Genomic DNA, 19,901 nt, shown 5'->3' on the forward strand with positions numbered 1-19,901 from the left:
ATTACTACTAGTTTGGATGTTTAAGGTAGCTGTTAGCACCATAATTTGTGTCCTTGAAGTGAAACTAGAAGATTTCTACGGCTTCTTGCCTCCTTACCTTTGCCCCCTTTTATCCTCAACCTATATCCCTATCATCCTGACCCAAATCCCCCCCTGTAATCTCCAGAAGACCCAACTCCCTAGCTGGCATCTTACAATGAAAGACAAAAGTAAAACAGTCCCTTTTATAGTGACCCCCGGCCGTTTGGTTTCTCTTGTAGCCGTTTCGCCGAGTGACCTTCTCGGTGGTGAGCCAGCCCCAGGACCCTCACCAGCAGGGATCGCTGCAGAGCTGCTACGACAGCGGCCTGGATGAGTCGGAGACACCCAGCAGCAAGAGCTCATCGGGCCCCCGGCTGGGCGCCCTTCCCCTGCCTGAGGACAGCTACGAGAGGACAACGCCGGATGGCAGTGTCGGTGAGGCAGAGCACATGGAAAATGGTAGGGGCAAACACTGAAAGGAGATTAAGAAATCGCTAAGATACAGGAAGCACACATGCACATACTGCCTAGAGATTTCACGCAGGGCGTCCGATGGTAGCCAGTATCACAAGCAGAGAGCAGAAACATGTACAGTTTTCCCCTTTCTCAGTACTTCTGTTATCCAGAGGACATTTCTTTGCATCGGGTATGATGTGGTGTGGTCGTTGTGATGTAGTAGCTGCTGGAACTTTTATTAAAGCTAAAGCCCATCCACAAACGTACATCATGTGAAGATGTGTGTGAGATTTATTCTAAAACCTGTGATTCTGTTTCAGAAACAGTAGGCTTACTAGATCAAAGGGGCTACATGAGGGACTGTATCTAACAGGCGTATTCTTTTAGATCAACACCTCTCACACCGTCTTTATCCTTTTTAGTTTTGGACTATTTTAAAATTCCCATTGAATTTCATTTGTCATCTAGGTTTGAGCTTGACGGAGGATAGATTTCTAATAAGATCTCTCTATCTTGCCTTGTATTCTTTGAGATAAAATAAAAGAGGTATCACAATGGGGGGTTGATACTCAACCTGAATTGTTTAGAGGCTGTACAGATAGCTGCTGTGCTGATTTATAATGCGCGTTTGGCTCGGGGCCCTTATGGAGGAGTTCATTCTGCTCCAACTGGGAGATTGAACTGGTGTTCTGTAGGTTGTAATGCAAAAAGACTGTAGCCCAGAGAGGGTGAGTGGGAGCAATGCAAAAACAGGCCTATTGTAAAAGCAGTCTCCTGGTGAAGTATTGTATCTCCTCTTGCAGAACCTTCTCACAGCTAGCCTGAGCTGGTTTTTCCATCAAGGCCAAAATATGTATGAGTGTGTGCATGTGTGTATCTGGGTGTGCAGTGAGAGATGGGGGTAATGGTCCCATTCATAGTCTAGGAGTCTGAGGCGATGCTTAACAAGGAGTAGCTGTCTTGAGAGTGCTAAGCCTAAGTGCAGAGGCTTCCCCACTGCAGCTTAGGATAAGGATATTCAAATGGCTTAAAGAGTCACATCCTCTCTTTTTAGACAGAGTTGTTTGGTAGATGTAGATCAATGTACTCAATATAATCCTCCATTACATCCATAAGGTGAAGCACAACGATACCTCGAGGGAATATCTGAGTGGGTTAATGTCTAGTTATGGGTTTGCTCTGACCCGAGAAAACAAAAAGTCAGGCAAACCGGACAGATGGGCACATCAAACAGGCAGTTACACAGGTGACCACAGTGAGCGTTCTCAAATTTTGTCCTTAATGCAGATTAAAAAGGATTTGAAGCACTTTGATGTGAGCTGATAGGGCTACCTTGTGGATATTAAAAATCTCCGTTTGCAGACAATAGGTGCCATTTACTGACCAAATTAGACTTTAAAATGAAAAGGCTCATTTCGGTTTGGTTCCTGTTTAAAGCAGCTGAACAGGGATGACGAATAGCAAACCCAGTTGGGTCAAAAGCAGTCAGCCTGTCGTTCAAAGTCAGAATAAAAACAGCATAAATAGTGAAGCAAATGAATCCAAACATGGAATATTGAATACCTAGGAAGCTCATGTATCATAAAACATAGCCCTATTAGGAATATTTTACAATTACCACACTGCCCCAGAATATATGGCTTTATAATTCCAATCGATTCTGGTTTCAGCTCAGTGTGTGTATGTTGATAATTCCATGGCTTCCTGTGGTACTAGTGAAAAGTACACCAGAGCTTTAAAGGAGATTTGTTGGAGAACTGAGTCAAGGTCAATTCATGAATCAGTCTCCATCTAAGAGAAACAACATGCTTTGCTGCTGCTTGCTATCTTTAGTGAGATCAGCTGAACTGGTGTGCGTGTGTGTGCGTGTGTGTGTGTGTGTGTGTGTGTGGTTGGAGAGGCAGCAGTAGAAGCCAGATTGGAAGGAAGGGAGTGTACGTGAATATTGGCTCGCATTGTTCAATGTTTTGTTTCCAAATCAAGTTCGAGATCTCACATTTTTGGAGCACATTTGTCCAAATTGGAGTTCTTTCAGTTTGTGCTTGGAGGCTGTGAGGTGAAATAACCTGGACTGAGGTAGGCAGCAGAGTGGCCTTGTGGTCTGAAAAACTGTAATTGGTCCAGGTCCTGTGATTCAGACCCAGACAAAAAAAAAAAAAAAAGCATCTGTATGTTTCCACTTAAAGAGTCCTTGAGGAAGACGCTGAGCCCCTGCTTGCTCACTTATGCTAGGTCACTCCGGATAAGGGCGTCAGCTAAATACCTAAGTGTAAAGTAAATGCAATCATCTAAGGTTAGGGCAAATATTGGCAAACTGCTTGAGGCTCTGGAGGGAAGCTAACTATAGTCATTAGCACTCCCCCTTGTGCTGTAGCCAGAGCTCACATAGACACCATCAGCGCTGCATTTGCTCGGTATGAAACTCTTTTTAGACAATTAGGGAGTTATGAGGAAAGAGGGAGAACAAAAGTTAGCAGATGGCTGGCCGTGGCGCTCAGTGCTGACATGGGCATCATTAACGACACATAACTGCAGACATTTATGTGTGTAATGCAACAGCCGTTTGAGGTGTAAGTCTATTTTAGATCTCGCTTTTGCTGCAGAAACGGGGAAAGAAAGTGGAGTAGGAGTGCGTCGGGTTGTTTTGAGGTTTGTTTGTGCGCCGGTGACAGGCAGTAATGGTTTGGGTCATTCCAAGACGGTTCAAATCTCAACTTTGCAGCTAGAAGCATCAGTTTCAAAATGTTGAGGATGCGATTTTTGTTCTTTTATTCTGAGTCATCATGTTTGCCATGGCTCCGTGTCAGGGTGAAATGCAGAAAAAGCCGAATGTCCCTTTTTTTTTTTTTTTTTTTTTTTTTTGATTCTGTGCTTTTTCCAGCTCTGGCTCGCTTGTTGTCAATCGATGCTCGCGCAATGTGCACGAACAATCGCCCTCCGCTGCAGCTGCTCACACACATGAATGCGCAAGCACCGCTGTTGCCTCCCCCCCCCACCTCCAGGGACAAACACACATGGAAACAACACACACGGTCTATGTTTTCCCTCTCCTCACCCTTCCTTTCCGCCTCCCCTGCACAGATGTGCTGAAGGACCACGTTTTCTTTTTCTCATCTCCTTCATCAAGGTCGGGTTTCAAACTTTATTATTTTCTGCTGGGTAGCTTTGTTCCATGGGGAGTGTCAAAAATAAAATAATAATAATAAAATAAATAAATCAACCTCTCCACGCAAGACAGATCCTCCCAGAACTGACTCAACGCGCTGACTGTTGGGGTCACCGAGCACATTCTTGACTTATTCCACACAGCACAGACAAATCATAGACTTTGTTTTAGCTGGGAGAAAGACTAGCGATGAAAATTCTGCTGTTTTTCTCGCAAATGCTTCTGAATACGTTCGGTTAAACAGCCCACAAAGAATTACATTTGTTTTTATTCATTTTCACCTTTATTCCTGACTGGAGTTGAACTCCGCATATAGTTCGGCTATGGTTCCTCTCATGTAGTCTTTATCTATTTGATGCACAGCTGGGCCCCTCACTTATTCATAAGGTTACCCCGGTGCTCATCAGATATTCATAAATGCTGAGTGTTTGGAGTCAAGCACCCGATTAGGCCGTTATGGATGTCAAAGAGCCCTTCCAGATGTACGGTGTTATCAGCGGGTCAAAGTCTTGCGCACTCATATTGATCTCCACATCGGCAGGGGGGCCGGTGGATTTTCCAATTTTTACCCTGTTAGTTCAAGCCCACCTCAAAATAACATGCTTCCACATTGCTCTTTCATGATGAGCGAGGTGTCTGAAGTGCGCAAAGTGTTCTCATGTGAAACCTCTGCACGGATCTGCTCCCGGCACTGAAGGTGTAATATCATTTTGTCCGTATATCACCGCGGCTATACGGTGTGCTCTGCTTGTTGCTGCAGGTCACGCTGCCAAGCACGAATCATTACATGGTGGTTTTTTTCATATAGAAAAATGCTAATGTGTGACTATAACCTTTTACTTTCTCTTTACCTATTTGTATTCATCCTGGGGTCATAGGACAATGTATACTGGGCTGCCACTGGCTATGCTAGGGTGAGCAAGGCTAATGCATCCTGTGTGGACATGTGCAAATCAGAATGGAGTTTACCCACTTCTTATTGAATTTTCAGGTCAAAAAACTTTCCTGAAAAATGTTGTTTTTTCCCCATTTTGCAGCAGCTTATGGTGATTCCCAGCAGACAGGATGGTATACATTAGTTTACTCAACTTTTTATTTACCACTGAATCACTGAGAGCATCTCACAGAGGCTGATGCCTGATTTCATTTATGTTGGCTGCAAAGACAGATGAATAGTGCAAATTTATTGTAGCCTCTTAGAGAGTAATAGCACGTCCTACTGGCTGCTAACGTTAGCCTCCCACGTTTCTTTTCCAGCCTTGGCTGCCAGACAACCACCCCCCAGCACATACAAACACACACACAAACACACACACACACACACACACACACACACTCAGACCAGACTCTATCTCTTTCCTGTCTCTCCTGCTGAGAAATCTTAGGGTACCACTGTTGGATTACAAACATCATCATTTAGTGTTGGCTAGTCGGTTCAATAGAGTAGGACAGACAAGTGGCACATCGCAGCAGTTATCAATCAGGTAGTCGGCGAGTGTAGTCGGTGTCTGGGGGAACTCAAAAAGTAGAAGGAAAACACAGCGGACCGACACTATTGCACAAAAAACATACATGCTAGACAAGTACACATGAGCCCAGTGACATGAAAACAAATTGGCCCTCGCCGTCTTTCACACACTCTTCTTTGGGCGCAATGAGGCACTGAATCATTTTCCAGCTCTGTGAAGCACCTCACTAGATCACTTCATTGTTGTTGTTTCTCCGTTTCCAAAGCTTTACCCGTTGGAATACTGCTTAGCCTGGTTAATAATGTGTATGCGCGTGTGTGTTTGTGTGTACGTCTGTTCATTAGGCAAGCCCAATTGTAGGGCCAGATGGCAAAGCGAGTTTGTTTAATTAAAACCATTCATATTTCAAGAGCGGAGCGGCAGCAGCGCTGGTCTTAGGTCTGATTTCCCTCAACTTGGTGGAGGGATGGGAGTATGTGCGTGTCTGCTGGTGTGTGTGTGAATGTGTTGGTGTGTGCGCCCGTCACCACCCGGTGGAAAGCGGCGTAGTGAAAAATCACCCAGCGGAAGGCACTCATGCTATCAATCAGCATGTTACACACGATATTCCCCCCCGTATGCCTTCCCCAAGGTCACGGTGCATGTGTGCATTTATGAGTTAAAAAAAAAAAAACACTACTACATTAATCTGAAAATTTGAATCGGGACAGGAATGAAAGAAGAGCTAATCAGTTCCATTCAAAAACCATCTATCAAAGGTTTGGATGCTTGTACATTTTGCAGCCGGGTTTGTGTTTTACGCGCCTGCAGTTGTGCCGTGTGTCTCTCATTCATTTCCATCTGTCCCTTAGCCCTCACCCCTTATTTCTTTTTGTGATGTCCTCAGGCAAGGCGGCAGCGAGGGAGGCAGAAAGAACAAGAGAGCCCGGTGAGACGATGTGAGAGAAAGCACTGAGGGGGAGCATAAAAAGAGGGAAGCATGGCAAGACAGAGTAAATGAGTAACACACTGCACAGGAGCCCAGAAATGGATCGAAGGATGGGAGGTTGGAAGGAGACCAGGAGATAGAGAGAAAATTAATAGAAAACAGGAGAGAGATGGAGAAACAGAACGGGGGGAAAAAGTGAGGGATGGAGGTTACATGCATGGAGAAGTTGCCAGCAGGGAGTGGCGGTTGACAGAGAGATGATTGATCACTGCTCAGCCGGAGCAGACTGGTATTCAAATCATACCCCAGTGTCACATCCACAGTCCCATCTTCCTCCCTGTCTCCTCACATGTGGACTGTAAAGCCCCATCAGTGTAGTCTCAACTTCAGTATCAACACTCTGACTGAATTCAGCCTGAAGAATACTGGCTTTTCAGGTGAAACCTGAAGCTGAAGTGCAAAACAAGACACCCTTTCATTTACTTCTATTGGAATTTAGATACATAGACACAGACAGATATTTTGTACTCCCTTCTAACAAGTTCATGAAAGTCTCACATGTCACCAGAATGTGTAGTATAAGTTTCAGCTCATATTCCTCTTTCGACTTTTTCGACTGCCCACATGTTTTGTCAGAAGAAGGCTGCACACACACCTCTTTCTACACACTTTCTGATCCATAGAGAAAGACAAAAGACAAGGGAATGGTTTTTGATCATTTTTTTGCGGGCCTCCAGACACACTAGGGACATGTAATTACGCTCAAAAACAATGAAAAACAGGATTTTTATATAGCCCTTTCAATTTTCTCAAATCCGAAACTAACAAGCAGGTTTGAAAGGTATGTTGTCTTTAAAAAAATATATCAAAATGACAAAGTTTATCAGAGTGAGAAACTGCAAAAAAAAAAAAAAAAAAAGATGAAGAAGAAAGAATAGCTATATTTTCAACTTTCCTTGGAAGTCCTTGAACTACTCAACTTTAACCAATTGTTCCACTGGAAAGACCATTTAAAAAAATTGCCAAAAACAAACCAAATTAACAAAATTCTTGGAAAAAAATAAACATTCTGCACTCCTCTGTGCAACTGGAAAATCATTATTTAGTGAGCTGGGACCAACAATCATGTGACAAAAATTCCGGGACATTTTGGCTGAACTGGGTTGATTTGTTTACACAAAGTAGAGAAGAAACAAATGAAATACACAAAGTAAAACACCAATAGCACGTAGAGTGTTTGTGTTTTACCTGCATGTTGATTCCTTTTTTTTAAAATCGCAACATCATCTAAAGCTGCAGTCACTGAGCTAAATCAGAGAGGTTGTAATAATTTACAGGTGTATTATATTTCTAGTTCAATTTTACAGTATTTAAGCATCACACAAAAAGTGAATCTCCCTGTGTTGTCCTTGTGTGAAGGCAGAAATTCTTTTTTTTTTTGCAATTTTTTTGAACCAACCCTTTTAATCAATTAAAGACACTCAACTTCCAGAATGAGATTTTTTGTCAAGACTTGAAACAGCTGGTGTTCAAATGTCTCTCCCTGCAATGTAAGTTACAAAGGAGGCTGTCGAACATAAACTTACTCGTGTGTTGTGTAGACGTGCACACATACGCATTGTGGACGTCTGAGTGTGGACAATGGAATTGTTGCTGCGGTGTTTTGTGAAGCCAGAGGCGGACTGACACCCACTCCTGACAGAGATTACAAAAGCCATTAAGCTGGCTTACACAGATACACACAAAAGCATTACACAACCACAATGGCCATTTGGTTTAAGAGAGAAAAAGTGCAACCACTTTATAGCATGCTTGAGACTCCGTATATACAGAACATGTGACATTCTTGTACAAAGAAAGACAGCGAACTTGGTTTAAAAGTGTCATTGTCGAGTAATTGCAATAAAGCGAGGGAGCCATATTGTTTTGGAGGGAATACGATTTGCGCCTCGGCCGCCGGTTGTGTTTCGCCATCGTCTCCTGCAATCTGGATGCACAGGTGATAAAGCACAAGCCGGCACTTGTAGGAGAGAGAGAAAGAGAGCAGAATGGTTTTTCATGGCACTGCAGAGACATGACTGTATTTTCAATGAGGGCCTACAGTCTTAGGCGTCGCCATGTGCATTTTGTGCCTTTTTAGGTGCAACGAAGCGGTGACTGGCAATTTGGCTCGTCTCCAAATGGCACGGACATTTGTTATGCATTTAAAAAAACTTTAAAAATCACATTCTTCGACAGCTGTTAATTTGGAATGCACCTAAGCTTTTTTCCCCCCCTTTTACCATTTGTTTTTCTCTCTCACGATATCATCACTCCTTCGCCGGGGTATGTGTGTCAGGTGTAGTGTTTGGGGGAACTGGTGGGGCGGTCTTCAATGAAGACAATTAAACACCTCCAAGGCACTCAGCCAAAGCCTCCCGCCTTCCCTCTGTTCCCCCTCTTTCCTCACAGGCACTCTGTCTTCTGCTCATTTTCCCTCCTTTACCTGCTTCCCTTTCCTCCCCCTCCTGGTCATCCTTCTCTTTTTTAACTCTCCTCTCTTTTGTCACTATATCCAGTTAGGATTCTGTGCATGAGTGGGATGAGGTGAATAAGCTAGCGAGCCAGAGCATGCTGGAACATCAGGTGTGCAGCATTGGGACGCAGTGGGCGCTGTGTCTTTCTCAGTGTGAGGTCCAAGGCACGGGATGGGCTAGCTGCAAGGAATGCCAATAATCCCACTCGCCCACTGCAAGAGTTTATTTATTCATTTGTGCATTTGCTAATTCTTGCAGCCGAAGAAGACCACTGCAAGGAACAAGTGTGTATACGTTGCATATGCTGCAGCACGCCGACTTCACACCAGAAGTCTCCGAGAGGAACACTGAGAAAGACAAAGAATGAAGGCCTTCTTATTTTTTGTGTGTTTTTTTCTCACTTCGGGGATTTTGTTGAAAAAAAAAACACAAACAGAATTGAGAAAAACACATTCAGGTGTTCACACATTCTGTAAGCAGACACCGAGCTCGGGCCGCTCATGCATTCATTCATATATTTGCCAAACATGCTATACTTTATGTGCAAACACTGTCTCTCACTGCCCCCTCCTCATATCTCACAGTTAAGGCGCAGACACAAATCCATGCATAATAACTCTGCTGGAACTCTTTTGTCCTGCTCCACACATTCTTTTCCACACATCTGAAAACTTTCAATTTGCACACAAGGAATGCCGCGCTGATTACAAAACGCGCCACATTTATGTGATTGCGGAACTTTCCGAGAAAGCACAAAAAAGGGAACAAACCTAACAGAACCATCTGGAAGTTAATATAACCTGCTTGCAGCCAATATACATAGATGTGACTTCATTTTGGAGGTCTGCCAGAATTATCAGGAGATATTCCTGTGACTGTGCGTAGGTGTGTGAGAGCAAGTTTCGGATTCAGTATAAGCAGTGGCACTGTTTCTGACCTTTAAGGTAGGAATTGCAAATTGTGTGCGTTTTTCTGCTCTGTGTTTGTGCATGAGCTGACGCATGATTGTCCTCGCTCTTTCTCGGTTTGTCTCACACATTATGTATGTGTGGCATTCAGCCTTGCAGTAGCTTAACCTTTGACATTTCTGTTCCTTTAAATTCTACTTTTTGACCACCCACATTAGCTCCCCGTTTACACTTAGAGCAGCGACAACAGCACTATATATCTATAGACAAAATTTGTGTTCTCATCTGGGTTTACCCACATGCGCCTATTTACAGAACAGCTTGCTGTGCTACATATCCAGCAGGCATGGCTGTAGACTGGCATTCCTTCTGGGAGAGGATTTTTGTCAGGAAACTCCTCACTCTGCCAGCAACATCGGCTGCTACCACTAATTGATGGCAATTAGGTCGCATTATTTAGGAATTTGACATCATGTTCGTCTTTAATCGGGCTGGTTTGATGACTCAGAGACACGGCTAAATGCTGTGAAACTGTCAAAACATGGGCAAAAAAAATTGCCTGTTTGCTGCAGGCAGTATGAAAAAGCTAATGATAATCTGTGTGTGTGCTTCTGTGTGTGCGGATGGCCTCAGTGTGTTGTGTGGGGTATGTGCGGATACAGTACACACTTCTGAAACATTCCCGTGCAACTGCTATGTATACCTGACATAAAATCAACTCATGTTTTTTGACCGAGTGCTACAGATGGGTGACAAATTAAAGGAAAAACCAACATTAAGTTTCTTACTAGGGGCCATGTGTCACCAGAACTTTCACTGAGTTGAGATGTGGCTGTGGCTGTAAAGGTCGTTGCATATGATTCATGTAATTTTACTCAAACCTTTCGGTGACCTCTCGTGCCTTATCGTTGGAGGCATTGTCATCCTGGAAGAGACCAGGGTGATTGCTCAGAGCAACTTTGCGCTGATTTTCAGTGACTTTGACTCAAAACGTGCCAGAAAAACGTCCCGACATCATAACAGAGCAACTGGATCAAGTGTTCAGGTTTTTCCTTTAATTTGTCACCAGCTGGAGCTTTAAATTCATTTCACAATTGACGGGAACTGAGCAAACACCATTCACTAACAACGGCCATGAAATACAACTAAAAGCTTCAGAAAAACACGGTAAATAGACCTTACTACTGCCAATTCACAAAATTAACTTTGAAAGTTAGTATGTGCTCATTTATAATTAGTTTAAACTGGAGATGATGTACAGTTAATAGATGTAAAGATGTGTTTTTACTTGTTATCATATACCAATACATGTAATCACAGCTATCTTTTGCTCTATTATTAGTGACTTAAATCACTTTTCCACAGGAAGAGATAGTATTTATTCATTATCAGTTGTAGTTAAAAAAAAAAATCATATTAATTAGGTGTATAAACTTCTTCCTAATGCAAAATGTGTTGGGTTTAGGTGTTGCAGAAAGTGCTGCGGATCAATACTAACTGCTGAAAGAAGTGCGTGAGTGTATCTGCATGCATGTACATGTACATGTGTGTGTGTGTGTGTGTGTGTGCGCACATCCACGCACATGCATTTGACTCCGAGCGGAGATGCATCATATTCTCAGCGGTGCACCAAGACTATACCGCAGCCCACCAGAACTTATTTTTACTTCCCTCCTTCCTCTCCCATCCTCACCCCTTCCACTCCCCTGCACTTCGCCTTATAAAAATAGATGAAAGCGTGTAACAATGGAAGAAGGGGGATTATCCTCTCGCTCTCTCTCCCCCTCTCTCTCGCCTTCCCTCTTTGAGGACTCGGTTAATGTGTATATGGTGGAAAGGAGGGTGGTGGGGGGAAGCCAGGGGAAGTGGTGAGGAGAGAGTGAGGGATTGAAATGAAAAGCTAACACATGGTTTATAGAATGGAAGTCTCCGGCGTGCCCGTGGCGGAGTCGTGTCAGAGGTCTCCGTGTGGCACACACCGCGACCTTTCACTCCGGTGGTGCTGGAGGGTTTCATAACAAACCCCCCCCCCCAGATAGTAATCGCTCAAAACAGATCATGAGCTCTGACACACACAAAAATACTTGCAAATACCTTTCGCATACAGCTGTATGCATGCATGTGCACACTCCATTCACCTGGAGGGACAATATCCTCCTGAGCTCCTCTCGCTGAGGAATTTCATTATTTTCTCCCTTCTTATTTCCTTCCAGATGGAATTTTTCAAGGGACTGTACTCTTGGACACAATTACTCAGGGTCATATACATCAGTGAGGGGAAGAAAAATCCACTCCAAAAGTAGATGTGTGATATGTTTTTTACTGTTTCAGGGAAGTAAACGGATGCTCGTTATTTTTTTTTAACCCTGAGCAATCTATTTGTGGTTTTCTCAGAAGTCGCAGAGAGTTACGAGCGACTTAATGCATTTTCCGGGAGACTTTTCTTTTTTTTTTTTTTTTTACAAAGGCTTGTCCATTTAGTCCATCGAACCAGCTTCCCTGGCGACTGCGAGGCAAGAAATGCACATAACGGTCAGCATTAGCACCATACATGTTTTATGAAGGCTGAGAGCTCACCCTACTTAAGACAAACACTCGCTGAACCATTCGCACAGTGGAGAAATCGGTGTGGTTTCTAGGTGTGTATGTGTGTGCGTTAACGAGAGAAGGAAATTGTGTATGTATGAATGCGGGTGTGCTGCTAATATTTGCACTCTGCCTGCTTCTCTCTTGTGAGTGTGAAGCTGCTTGCTTATGCATTGTTGACCCATTTAAGGGCCTTAGCATTTTCGCTATTGTGTTTTCTCTCATAGCTCACAGTGTGAATACTTTATTCCCCTACATATAGCAATTGCATATAGCTACACAAAGGGAAAAAAAACTCAATGTGTTTAGATGTTTTTTTCTAAAAAGGAAGCCCCTTTACTTGTTTCTCTCTTCCTGCCTTATGAATACACTGTCTTTTACATTCTCTCCCCTCCTCTATCACCCAGCCTCCTATCTTGAAATGTAAGGATTTGAAGCTGCAATGAAATGTTGCAGGCAGTACACCAAAGCAGGGAAGACATTGCTAGGCTATTATTTTATTTTGGGGCACTATGCACCATTTCCCTCCATGTCGGTCTGCATATGCACTGGTAGCCAGTAATTGAAGCGCCGCATCAAGTTGACTTGAGCCCGCGACTTGATAAATTTCACCTAAGTCTGTTTCTATCATTGCACGACACCGTGTGTAATTTCTGTGCACCTGGTCGTGAAAGGCGAGGAAGCGTGCATCCAAACATACCAGATCCCACCCTTCCTCCAGGTGGGGATGTTTTTTTTTCTTCCTCCCCACCCTGAGGTCACAAAACAAAAATGAATTCTTCTCTCTTTTGTGCGCCTTCCACCGCGGCAGCTGCCTTTTCAAGCCGATAAACGCCGCAATCACCTCACAAAGCAGCGGCTCAGCTATGCGCGGCTCTGACGGTGGCAGTCGACTTCCTGTGAGGGATGGGGAAACGCCAAAGTGGCAGTCAAAAGATTCCAGTTAAGCCACAATAGAGGATAGAGCCAAAACACATCAGTGGACACAATCAGACCAAAGTAACACGACACTGAAACCAAACACTGGGGGTACATGTGGTGATGATTAGATGAGGGAGAAACAGATGAGTTGTTTTTTCTTTCCTCGGGGGGTTTTACAAAAAAGATTAACCCTTTGAACAAACGCACCGGGGGCACACCTGTTTCTGTGCACTTGTGGCAAGGTGTGTGACTCTTTGTCTGCTTCCTGCCCTTTTGTTTGCAGTCCCGCCCGCAGACTAATGGGTACCTTGAAGGCTAAAACAATAGCATTTATCTTGTCTGTAGCTCAAACTAACCCTCAGGCAATCACTTCAGCAGAGGTTGCGAGACTAGTCACAGAAGTGGCTCCACGGGGCACACAGGATCGAATTTAAGTGGAGGGAAAACTGACTACTGAGCAACGGTCAACAGAGAATTCAAGACTTGTTTCAGGAAACGGCTTTACAAATCCTGCAACTTCTTGCCATTCCTTACTATTATGTTTTCAGTTCTTTGATTTCTTTTGCCAGCTCCTTTTTCCTTTTACATTTTTCATATTGTCTCAGCTTCAAACAGCCCGTCAAACTTTTCAAGCATGAGGAAATGAGAGAAGCGGGAAGAGGCTGACATGATGACAAAAGACGCCCCGCTGCACGCGCCCCCGCCACCGATGAACTGACAAAACACAGCATCCTAATCCAGATGATGTGCCCGCAAATCCACTCACAATGCCCGCAAACACAGCACACAAACGCACGTACACACTCCTAATCGCACGCATAAATACATATGTGCAGGACCAGATTAAAACACATGTAAAAAATCTCGATCTCTTTAAGTGAATGCCTTGAGATCAGCTTTGGGCAGCCTCTGCAAACGTTGTATCGCCTGGAACTCACTGTGAGGGGTTTGTGCTGAAGTTGGAGGGGTGCTGCTGGGTGGAGGCTTACCTCCGGCAAATCGAGAGACTGTGTGTGCAAGCAGGAAGGTGCTGCAAGTTGTGCGCGCTGCATGAGAAATTCAGAAAAGTGTGCTCTGTTTGGAGCTTTTTCTTAAGGTGTAAGAGTGGTTTTTGGTTGCACCAGGGTACTGTATTCTTCCCTGCATGTGCGAAGGGGCTGTATGATGCAGAGTAGCGCTGTTTAGCCCGCCTCCCACACACAATGTACGGCTTGGATTTGAAAATCTTCTGGAAGTGACAGATTGGGTTCATACACTGTGCAGGGAAACAAGTTACAGTCATTATCCAGTTATAGCTGATATGATGAACTCATTCTCAAACTACTCTTTGGGTAGTTGTCTCATTTCAAGACTGCCACACACACACACACACACACAAGTCTCTCTGCCCTTTTTTGCCATTCTCTTGCTGAAAACATAACTCGTGTTTGCCTTTAAATATTAAAAGGGTGATACCAATCAAACCCAGCAAGTCTTAGGGATTCTCTATTTGAGGTTTGCAGCTTGTAGTGGGAAAACTGCAGGTGATCAATTTGCCTTGTGGATGATGCAGATGTCCATCCATTATCTATAAACCGCTCAATCCTCATTAGGGTTGCGGGGGAGCTGGAGTCTATCCCAGCTGACTTAGGGTGAAGGCAGGGGACACCCTGGACAGATCACCAGTCTATCACAGGGCTACATATACAGACAATCATACTCACATTCACACCTACTGACAATTTAGAGTTACCAGTTAACCTCAGCATGTTTGTGGACTCTGGGAGGAAGCTGGAGAACCTGGAGAAAACCCACCGTGCACAGGGAGAACATGCAAACTCCATGCAAAAAGATCCCGGGAAGGCGGGGATGCAAACCGGAGATCTTCTAGCTGCAAGGCAAAAGTGCTAAACACCAAGCCCCTGTGCAGCCCTTCAATGCAGATGAGAGTAATGTAAAAACAATTCTTTGTTTCTGCTGCATTGATTTTGTTGTTTTATCCTGGCCATTGTGAGTCTGACAGTGTCACAGGACTGTAATGCTAAATGGGTAATGCACTCTTTTCCTGGCACCGAATCCGCTTGCTGAATGCAGTTAGCTGAATACCAGACATGACAGGAATTTTAACAAGAGCCAAAAATTTCAAATTGTTCAAGCTTTAGAAATATTGAGTCGACTGGTTTGATTTTACTGACTGTGAGAAAGAAAGCGAGCAACAGAGGGAGAGAGATAAGTGATGGTTCCATCACCCTGCAAGTTGTGAATCTCAAGTCACGCCAGGGCAGCATAAATCATCTTAATCCCTGAGTGATTGCAGACGGAGCAAGGACACATACATGCCTACATACAGACACATACTTCACCTTGCCAAACTCTCCAAATCACTGTTCAAATCACTCATCTTTATTTGAAAAAAATAAATAAATTAAAAAAAGATGCCTGCACTCATTTAACAGCTCACTGGACTTGGCTGAGGTTTAATCCTAATCAAAAGCAACTGTAGATTATAAGCCGCAAGAACAGATGGTTTCGGAGTGAAAATTGCATTTTCCAGACATTTCTTGATTGTTTGCGCTTTTCTCCCTCCCTCCTTGGTGTTATTATTATTATTACTACCCCTGCTTTTGGTGATTTCATTTTGGTCTTATGCGCATTATCTGGGCTTAAGACTCGCTGACCAATTCCAAAAATGCTCCAGTCAGGACCTTTCATTAGTGTCAAAGTCTTAATCCACCTCAATACATACATGCAGTAATCCTCTTCTCCTCTTGAAAAGACCATAGCTGTCAACACTCATGTTCTTTGGCTGAACTCTGTTCGAGGACAAAGCAATTTGTTTCTAAAGCGTCAGAGGAGGAGGGGGGGGAGGATGGATGTTGGGGGAGCTTTGAGGAGGCAAATGTGAGAGCCGGCTGCAGAGGGGTGAAAGTGTATACAGCGTATAAACAGATTTTTGCACAGAGACTGCAGGAATAAAGACAGTGAGCTCCTTTTGGTGGTTTTGGGCTTTGATAGAAAGCCTGCAAGCCAAAGAGTTTATCCTCTGGCAAAGGTGATGACGGAAGAGAGGCAGGAACGAGAGACACAAAGAGCAAAAATGTGGGAGTGTGTAGACGCCATTGTATTCGCTTCTCTGTGTTACGCAACATGAGGAGCAGACTCTTCCCTTTCCTTGTGATTAATTGTGTGTGTGTGTGTGTGTGTGTGTGTGCGCATCCTTGCACTCAGGCAGGAGATTGTGTCAGTTTAATCTGAAGTGCTGATTGTGTGAATAGGGCAAAAAATAATGAGAAACAAAAAATGCACAGTTGAGATCCGGAGAGCACTTCTCCTAATGAAATTAAATGTCTGACACGTTTCCATGCATGCAAACACACACACACAATAAATGAATCCTCGCTCTTTGGAGCCGCAAAATACAGCAGTGCCAGAAAAATCTGTACATGTTTAGGCTGGATGCAAGAGACCAATCTGCTGTTTGTTGAAAACAGGAAGCTATTTTTGGTATATAAGGTGCCAAAATAGGCCAAAAAATTCAAAGTTTCCCACCAACATGGAACCACTTGTTTATGTTGGAGTGAAAATGAGGCCACAGACTAATGTGCTCCCCTGGAAAAAAAAAAAAAAAAAAGCAGCAGCAAAGCAAGAATAAGCTACCACGAGTGGCTTCAAATCAGGCAAAAGGCAAATGTTCACAACCTACTCAGTGACACCAGGGTTTTGATTTTGGAGGGTGATGTGTGTGTGCGTGGACATGTGTGTGTGGACTGTAAAGGCCCACTGGACAGCGCTCCCTTTACTCACCCTGACAGGCAGAGAGCTGTAAAAAATTGCACCATATTTCCTCTCAAGTCTCCTCTGATACTGAGAAGCAATGTTTTCACAGCTGCCTCACTCTCTCTTTTCTACAGTTTCCCACTGTGTGTGTGTGTGTGTGTGTCTACGCTGTATGTGCGAGTGCCTCTGTGTGTGTTTGCATACTATTTTTTCCTGCTTTTTGCCCAATCTGAGCAGAAACGGAAAAGCAAAAACTAGGTGCCAACTGTTTGAGGCGCAGAGAGACGGTGAAGAGAGGGTCCCTCTTTGTTCCACAAACTTCTCTCCCCCTTTCTCGTCTCAGATCTGTCCACACCCTGCCCAAACTCTCCCCCCCACCCCTCCCTGCCGCCTCTCCTCAGACATCTTGTAATCATCTGTTTATGCAAAAGCCCCAATATGATTCAGAGTGATCAGCTTGCCACCTCCCCGAGAAATGTTATTTCTGGCATTTTGGGGCTTATTTAATTGAAAATTTGATTCTCACCACTCGATGGCCGCTCACAGCTTGTGAAACATGGATGCGGCCTCCTCTGTATCCAATTAGAAGCCAGTCATCTATGATGACAGCGCTGTGTCGGCAGGGAGGGAGGGGGGCAGCCGCTACCGCAGCTAATAATAGACTAATAACTCTGACGATGTCTGTGAGCGGTGTTATTTTGCCATGAGATGTTCTGCAATGTAGGAAAGTTTCAGCTTATTATTGCAAGCTTGTTTGCTTGAGATTTGCATATTAGTGTGTTGCTGTGTGTGCATAAAGAGTAGATGATCTAAGTGAGTCACCAGTAGGTACCAGCAGGATAGATTATATATACCAACATACACATTTAGCAAATAACACAATGCTTTCTTTCACTACATTGCCCCATTTTAATCTTTCATCCATATTTACTAAATGAAGAGCCAGTGTTCTTTCTCATTCTGTTAATCAAATGATTTGCTGGTTATGAAAGTCCATCCAGCATCACACATGTGTAGAAGATAAATCCAAGAGAAAAACAAGCTGCAAATAGTTTAGGCAGTTCAGTTCCAGAAAATTCACATTGTACACAAACCCAAGGTCTGCTTCCATCCTTGACTATACATTTGTTTTTCTTTTCCTTTTGCAAACAGGCAGAAGGTTGTGTGTTTGACTGTGCATGTTGCTCAGTAGCCAGAGCACCTCGTGTTCCAGCAGGAGAAATATCGATCTAGACGTTTCAGACAACCTTGGCTGTCGAAGGGCAGGTATTTGTGCTATATGTTGCTTTCCTTAAAGTTGTCTCTGTCTGACTGAATAACAGAAAAAGTCATTAGTGGTGTATTTTCTCCTGCCAGAGCAAACAGACCTAAATAGGTCTAAATGTTTGTGAGCTGGTTAATTGTACGTCCCTGCAGAGTGACGGTGGTGGATTCTGCAGGCAAGACCATCACACCTGCTCGCAGAAGCCGGCACAAATGAAAATCAAAAGGTGTAGCTGGAGAGCCCTTCTCTAATAATAGAAGTTAAGGTCTGGGAGCAAGGCAGAGTGTGAGAAGAGGTGTTTGCATAATAGGAAAGGGAGTGTGTGTCACGGTGTGCTGTTGTGTGTATAGGTGTGCACAGCAGAAAGTGAGAGAAAAACATGCTCTTTCGCTTACTGTATTTTTCACTCTGTCACATCTAAACCCTGCCCGACCACGTACTGTACATCACCTTGGCCCAACTGTCACCCATATGCCAAGGCAAGAACAGCAGGACATAGAGCAACTGACTGACTGCTGTGAGGCCAAAGGCTTAGAAATCTTGTAATGTGTGTAAATGTCAATTCTTCCTAAACATGTTTCTAACCTTGGCTGCCATTCAGCCAAAATGTGCCCTTATTCACCTCACCTTAAACCCAGCTGTATCATATTGAGCTATCAGGACTATAGGCATACCCAAGAGATATAAACCAGCAATTTACATCTTTGTATCCACCAGTAGTTGCATAGGCCTTTGCATATAACATCGATCGTCTCCTTACAATGCAATGTTCTGCAGGGAAACCTTGGATCCTGGTATTTACGCAGACAAAGCACATGCCTTCCATGGCAACGGTACATCTTGACACCACTGGCCTCCTCCAGCAGGACAACGTGCCCTACCATACTGCAACAGCTCAAGGAACACAACAAGGCACTGATCTGACCTCCATACTCCCCAGATCCCGATTCAATTGAGCATCTGTGGGATGTACTGAACAAGCCCGACCCACGAAGGCCCCACCCCACAACCCATGGAACCCAAAGGATCTATTCAAATGTGCAGGTGCTAGACCATACAAGACATCCCTAGAGGTGTCAGAGTTGTTCTGGCACCACGATGTGGGTCATTCCAATAGGTGCCTTTAATGTTGTGGTTGATCAAAATCAATGCAATATTCTGGGTTAAATTTTTGACTCCGTTTACACTACCACTGTAACCAGAGGAATTTTCATAGAATTCTACGTTGTAAAGAAGACCTGCTTTACTCTGAACTGCTGTGATTACATCCTTTCACTGAGCAAAATATAACTTCTGCGTGTGTTGGAACATAAAGTCCAGGTGAATCATCTGGTTTAAATGTTCCGATGCTTCAAAAAAATAAAATAAAATGTGGTCAGCGAAAATATGTCAAAGATGGAATGATAACGTTTGAAAGAGAGTAAGAGTCTCGTAATTACAGTTGATTAGATGGTAGAAGCCTCAAGGTAATATTACTCATTGGAGCTGCAGTGATTTCAGGGAGGGAGTGTGTGCATCGCTGACAGGGAGATGATATACTGGCTGTGGCAAGTGCTGTCTGACAGTAAATGTCTTCCCCCTCCTCCATGTTTACAGTCTTAAATGGATTATAGTCCATGGGCAGCTCCACATCAACCTGCACACATGTCTGCTCCCGGGTTCACATGCGCCTCTGTGATGGGAAAGAGAGCCCATAACTAGCACCTTCACAAGTGCTGCTGTAGCCTCCGGTTGAATGCTAGCATGTCACTAATCACGTTAGCATCGATCATGTGAGTGCCCCGGCTTTGACCTTGCTGCATTGCATTCACTCTGAACTTGGACTAAGGTACGGTGTCGTGAAGCGGCACCTCTTACAGAGCAGTTAAAGGCACAAGGCTAACAGTGTCAGTGCATTAAAGAAGTGCTAA

The 19,901-nt window shown here is 44.0% G+C and overlaps 1 protein-coding gene across 6 annotated transcripts in view; it reads left to right on the forward strand.

Annotated features, from left to right (window-relative positions):
* Positions 1-19,901, forward strand: part of pcdh7b (protocadherin 7b) — a 111,310-nt gene that overhangs the window by 51,474 nt on the left and 39,935 nt on the right. For 2 of the 6 annotated variants that reach the window (XM_055007541.1, XM_055007544.1), the window contains exon 2: positions 261-456. The exons of 2 other annotated variants lie outside the window; for them this stretch is intronic. In XM_055007541.1, the coding sequence (XP_054863516.1) occupies positions 261-456 (196 nt within the window). Of the gene's footprint in view, positions 1-260; positions 481-19,901 lie in introns of all 6 variants that reach the window. 2 more of the 6 variants (XM_055007543.1, XM_055007540.1) reach the window with 1 other exon arrangement.

Source organism: Amphiprion ocellaris, chromosome 23 (assembly GCF_022539595.1).
Source record: "Amphiprion ocellaris isolate individual 3 ecotype Okinawa chromosome 23, ASM2253959v1, whole genome shotgun sequence".
Lineage (NCBI taxonomy): Eukaryota > Metazoa > Chordata > Actinopteri > Pomacentridae > Amphiprion > Amphiprion ocellaris.